The sequence below is a fragment of the Juglans regia genome, chromosome 9 (assembly GCF_001411555.2).
Source record: "Juglans regia cultivar Chandler chromosome 9, Walnut 2.0, whole genome shotgun sequence".
NCBI lineage: Eukaryota > Viridiplantae > Streptophyta > Magnoliopsida > Fagales > Juglandaceae > Juglans > Juglans regia.
Genome location: NC_049909.1, coordinates 15,919,885 through 15,926,084, shown reverse-complemented (window position 1 = coordinate 15,926,084; position 6,200 = coordinate 15,919,885). Strand labels below are relative to the sequence as shown.

At 38.5% G+C, this 6,200-nt stretch overlaps 1 protein-coding gene across 1 annotated transcript; it reads right to left on the bottom strand.

The window, feature by feature from the left end:
* Window positions 1-120: 120 nt before the first annotated feature.
* On the bottom strand, window positions 121-4,837 carry LOC108991575 (ATP-dependent Clp protease proteolytic subunit-related protein 4, chloroplastic-like). The gene is made up of 8 exons (XM_018965893.2): window positions 4,506-4,837; window positions 3,616-3,819; window positions 2,728-2,783; window positions 1,681-1,807; window positions 1,424-1,501; window positions 970-1,083; window positions 772-883; window positions 121-412 (listed from the first exon to the last, which is right to left on the bottom strand). Exons 1-7 carry the CDS (start codon window positions 4,752-4,754, stop codon window positions 812-814), a joined length of 900 nt encoding a protein of 299 aa, XP_018821438.1. The 5' UTR covers window positions 4,755-4,837; the 3' UTR covers window positions 121-412; window positions 772-811.
* Between the last annotated feature and the right edge of the window lie 1,363 nt (window positions 4,838-6,200).

Here is a 6,200-nt window from a genome sequence, read left to right as displayed (position 1 = left end):
AAGATCTTTTGTAGACATTAACATCAAATTTTTGTCCTAACTAAATTTTCAATTTTGATACTGTTCTACCCAAAGTACAAAAAAGTTGCAATCCACACCCCCCCCCCCCCCCCAATCCCATCTTTTAAAACATGATTCACCGTCTCATTAATAATAAAGAGCACCATAAAAAATAGTTGTTACACATAGGTACACTTGAGCTACACCTTTTGATATCAAGAAGGACATGGTCGGACTAGAATACATCCTTTGGGGTTCATACATGAACTAAACTGCCAATTGTTTACGAGTTTTCTCCACTCTTATGGGATTTCCATGGCTGTCTCTATCAGCCACTTTATGCTCATATTTCTTCTCATACAGGGCAACTTGCTCTGGCTATCATGAAGCTGATCTTTGTATAAACTTCAATCTGATAAGGTATGAGCAAAAATAAAAATGAAAAAGGTAAAACCACAGCACGGAGCAAACCAATTTACAAACACGTATGCTGAACACATGTTTTTCATCTATTTGATCACAAATAACATAACTAAATCAATGCTTAAAGACCAGGATTTCCAATATGTAGTCAAATACTCAAGTCTGACTGCTGTCAAATATGTAGAATGGCATGAACAACAGTGCACAAAAAACCATAAGTAGTGTAAAGGAATACGAAGAATGCCAGTGAAAGAGGGTGTTTGGTATCCAGCTACTGCAGAGTGTAAAAATCCAGTATGCATCATCATCGAATTCACAATCTGACGAGAATTTGTGGCTCTGCTTTACCTGAATACTCCATGCAATAATAAATCATGCTTTCCCTGTGTCAGATAAGTTGCGCCTTTTTCAGGTCAGAGACAACTCCCCGGTCTTCAGAACTCCTTTCATTGTATAGTACCTGGACAAAGTTAATGGAAATATCAATTTATTGATCTATGATAAGTAGGACAGAGAGTAAAGCAGTAATCTTTCTGCCAGAGACACCTTATCAATGATGCCATATTCAACTGCTTCACTGGGACTGAAATATTTTGGGCGCCTGATGTCAGCTTCAATCTGCTCAGGTGATTTTCCAACATGCTTTGCAAGGAGATTAACCTTCAATTAAATAGCAAAACTGTCAGGTGGTATACTGGCTCACGTTTAAATGGATAAAAAATGTCAAGTTGCTAAGTCAAGTTGTAATAAACTCAGAGTTGTTAAAATGCAATTCCGGTTCTTTGTTTTTTCTTGGGGAAATGGGGGGGGGGTAATCTCCGAATCTTATTTGAGAAATTCATTTGCCCCGTCTCCCGAAGCAAGACCCTAAACTGGAATACAAGTTAAAACACTGGGCATTGGCCAGCTTTTGACGTCAAATATATTGAGTAGAAAATGTGGCTGAGAATGGAACAATAAAAGAGGAGAAATGTGTGCTTTTACTAATTACAAAACATACCAGCTCTGCCTTCACATTCTTCACTTCTTTCCTCGCTAGGTCAATGTCAGTTGCTTGACCTTGGAACCTGGCAATTGGCTGCAGATCGATTGAAATAGAAGACCATAATTTTCATAAGGAATTAACACGGGTTAACCACTATATCATATAAATAGCAAAATTCAGCTTGGCTAAAAAGATATGCAAGTTTGACACAGAAGGCAAAGACTGAAAGAACAAAATGATAAAGCATTACAAATCCAAAAAAAAAAAAAAACCTGCTTTATCATGATTGTTGATGAGGGCAAAGCAGAACGGTTTCCCTTCGCACCAGCAGCCAAAAGTAGGGCTGCTTCTCCCCAAGCATTACCAACACAGAGAGTAAATATAGGTGGCTTGACATACCTGCAGTGGAAGAGAATACCACTATCATAGACACAACATACAGCATTTATAAATCCATGAATCTAATATAAAGGCTGCAGTTGATTTGCAAACACAATTATCTCACAATGCTTATTTAGATTTTTACTAGAAGAGAGATACTGAAACAAAGGCTACAACTCATCAACTAAACCAAAAAAAAAAAAAAAATGATGAATGAGATGAAAACCTGTGTAACTATAGTGTGCAAATGGGCTAGCACAAGTACACGGATAAGCAAAACTATGGAGTCCTTACAGATCAAGATAATGCTATCTACAAAATTGAGGGCAAATTTGAGCCACCCCATTATAAAATACACTTTGCTAGGATGCATAAAGATTTTTGGTGGCAGTCCTTTTGTCTAAATACTGTCTTAACCTGTCCAATCAGGTGTGGAACATTCATTTGATTCCCAAGTGTGAGACCGTTCTGAGGTTTTTTTTTTTTTTTCAGACTGGTGTTTTGAGGTCACTATCAATCATTTAGAGCAGAATTAGTTTTGTTTTTCTGAGTTGCATATAACAACAAAAAACCATAATTTTTTTTTAAAATAACAATAACAACAAAAAAGTAAAACATTGGACCATGGAATTTTTGTGAGATTTCATCAGCCAGATCGACTGGTCAGATAGGTAGATGTGAAGTGAGATTTTATTGCAGTTACTATGAAGCCTCGGCATGATTCACAAAACACAAAACGAGGTGACATTGGAACCAGTCAAAACATTCTTGATCACAAACTTTAAACTCATAATGTGGCCAAGAGAACACCAGAGGGTAAAAAGGCTCTCTATGTCATCCCTCTAGTTAAATAAATGAGCATATGAACCATTCAGCATAATTAGATAGATAAAATAGATGACTGTTATGCACTAATGTAAAGTATAAACATTAATGACCTCATAACATCGTAAATCGCAAAAGCCTCAGTCTCGTAACCCAACTTCTCGCCGCCCTGAAAACAGTAAAAAACGCTATTAAATTAAAAATTTGTTGCATGAAAAAACCGGATATTTGGTCCTCTCATCTCTTCCTTCTTCAAGCTTAGAAGAGAAGGAATAGCTTCTTATTAGAACTTGGATCACTTTACTACGACATAATAAAAAAAAGAGGCAAAATATTTATATTCAATATCATTACATATGCTTTAAAAGGCAAAGAAAATACGCTACTCTCAAAGTTCAAAGAACAAGACCCTATGGTTGGGGGATTCTTACTATTGGAGAAAAAGGCTAGTGCTCATGAGAGCCATTAATACAACCATCACTAATTTGCTGGTAAGTGTATACCTTTCCCCTCACTGTACCTCCTTCCACCGTAATTAATAGTGTCTACATGCAATTTAAGATCTAAGAGTCATTATAGCTCTCTCATATATAAAAAAATCTCATAAAACCCCCACATAGTAAAAGTTCTATAATTGTTTATCCATCCATAAATTTTTTCTACGTGGGGGTTCCAAGTCAAGCCTGATAGAGAAGACTCAATGTTCCCAAGGTCGAAGCCTTCGTTGTAGAGATCGAGCAACAATTTCATTCTTCTCATCTTCCATAGAAAGGGAAATCAATTTCAAACTAATTTGATAAAAAGGACCAGCAGATTTCTTTTACTATAAATTTGAAAAGGAGAAAAGGAAGGATAGTGTTTTACATGGAAGAATCAAACTCTGAATTCCAAACCTTGTTAACAATTTATATATATGATAATATATCCATACTAGAAATACAAAAAGAATGTCCTAGTAAAGTTTCAGAAACAAACTAGAGAGACTAAAGAAAATTATTGACCTTGGTTGTTCCAGTGGAGTTTATGTATAGATAGATAGGCTTGTCAACATCTTCATACTGGAGGTATAAAAATTCGGCCAGTATCAATTCTGTGACGGAAGGAACAAGAGACATGCCCAAGTAAACAATCCGGTTTTTGTACAAGTAAGATGCCAAGTCTGGAGGAGGTTGCTCCCATGCACTACCCCTTGAAAATGGAATAACCTGTCCACAAATACATAAGGAGAAGGGGACTGACGCATCTGATATCTTATTCTGAATTATAAATAATTCAATATGAAGTAAAACAACTTCATATTGCTCACAGGAAAATCAAATTAAGAGAACCAGGAAAATAACAATGGGGTGGTAGACCACGTATAGTTGTTTTACAATCCGTTGTTATATATTCAAAGAAATGAAAATGAAAGATTTTAATAGGTGCTTATACAACAGGAACAGGAGTATCACATATACATCATTCATACTTCATAGCAACTCTTAACAACTCTTAATGGTTAAAAAATAAATAAACATCAGCTTACTTGCTTATGAACATCAACTCACATACACCAGTTCATTCCTTGCTACTTCGTCTATTCTAAAGCTAGAATCTAGTAGGTGGGGTTTAGTCAGATTTTATATTGTTTGTTTATATTTGTAATTTTTATACTAAATTTCCTTTCTTATTATACTTGCTGTTTTGCTAATCGTCGTAATCGAGATTTTAATCAAAATCCATCATTCGAAAAATCTATTCGACTGACACACACAAATATGACTAGACATTGCGGGAAATGCATACACCCTGAAGCGAGGAAAAGACTCAAAATCAAACCCAATCACAACTTAACAAAGAAACCTTGCAGAACAATTCAAAAAATGCATAGGAATTGGGTAGAGGGTTGTACCATGGTGACAACACCTCGCTTGCCCTTGGAGCGAGGAAAATACGCCGGATTGAGAGACGATGGACGGAGCTTGTGGCCCGAGAAGTCGGCGGAGACGCTACCACCGGAGAAGAGAGGGAGGAAATTGGTGGAGAAAGAGGCTTTGGGAGAGAAGGAAGATGAGTTGCGGATGGGATTTACAGCGATGGGCGGTGATAGCAAGGGCCGGTGGAGCGCTAAGCTCGAAGGGGTGGTGACGACGGCCACCATAGCTAGCAGTTGGTAACTTGGTGGTGCGTGTTGGTGGTGCGTGTGAGTGAGAAGGAAGAGCAGAGGATTGCTAAACTAGAAAAGGATTATTGTAGTGGGCTTTGGGTTCATAGATTGGGCTTCTGAGCCCACTATTCACTTTTGTTAAGTTTTTTTTTTGATACATTGGGGAGGAGTCGAATCCAAAACTTTCATTTTGGAGACTTGAGAAGTGTTAAAAATATTTGTAAATATTTATGAGTAGAGATTGAAGTGAGTTTGTAGCTCTCATTGAGAATATTTTGAGTTATTTGGATGTATGAAATATGTTAAATTATTGACTTTTGAATAGATAGTTGAAAAACGTACGGGTCGCATCAATAATAATTTTTTTTTAATGATGATGAAATGATAATTTTATTCATATATAATAGTGATAAATATTTTAGTGATTTTATTTATTTATTTTTATATATAATAGTAATAAATATTTTAGTGATTTTATTTATTTATTTTATATATAATAGTGATAAATATTATAGTGATTTTATTTTTTGTTTATATATAATAGTGATAAATATTATAGTGATTTTATTATTATTTTTTTCTTTCCTCATTCTCTCTCTCTCTCTCTCTCTCTCTCTCTCTCTCTCTCTCTCTCTCTCTCTCTCTCTCTCTCTCTCTCTTTCTCTCTCACGCCCGATTCTCCTTCAGCCTAGCTCGGCGCTGCCGCGTGCTGCCCAGCCTCATCGCCATTATCGGCGACTCCCCTTCACCCCGGCGACAAAGCCAGTCACTATCGATCTCCCCCACGCGCAGCTCTCTCTCTCCCCTGTGGTAACCCAACCGAAATGGGTTTCACCCATTTTTTCTCCACTTGTGCCGCCGTACACGGCCACCCAACCTCACTGCCACCACTGGTGACTCCCCCTCGCGCCGGCGACCAAGCCAGCCACTACCGATCTCCCCCGCGCGCAGCTCTCTCTCTCTTGCGGTAACCCAACCGAAATGTGTTTCACCCATTTCTGTCCACTTGTGCCGCCATACGCAGCCACCCAAGCCACCGCACCTCCACCACCTCACACCGGCAACCACCTCTCGCAGACCTAGCTACCACGAGCCTCCCTCTCCCTCTCCCTTTCCATCGCACGTTGGCATTCACACCCAACACAGACTCTAGGCTCATTGTGAAACACAGTGGCAAGAGATGTTTGAGAACTACTTCAAACTCATTTGGATGGAAGACTATTTCCATCTGTACAAGAGTTTCTCAGAGTAACTCAGAGTAGTCGGACACCCAAACACAGCCTTAGATAAAGTTTAAATGTTGAGCTCAGCTCAACTGAGTTCAATTCTTTATGAATAGTAGTAAGTTGAGTTGTGGATGGTAGGGGTGGGCAGCGCCCGGCTTCTGCCCCGCCCCCGCATGGGCGGGCGGGCTAACCCACTCCGCCCATATGGGGGCGG

What these genes read in the sequence shown, in the direction of transcription:
- LOC108991575 (XM_018965893.2), bottom strand. Translation starts at nt 4,754, where the DNA reads ATGGTGGCCGTCGTCACCACCCCTTCGAGCTTAGCGCTCCACCGGCCC. An exon ending in AGCGAGGTGTTGTCACCATG is followed by an intron (nt 3,820 to 4,505) that starts GTACAACCCTCT and finishes ATTTGTGGACAG; the next exon opens with GTTATTCCATTTTCAAGGGG. An exon ending in ACTCCACTGGAACAACCAAG is followed by an intron (nt 2,784 to 3,615) that starts GTCAATAATTTT and finishes TACTGTTTTCAG; the next exon opens with GGCGGCGAGAAGTTGGGTTA.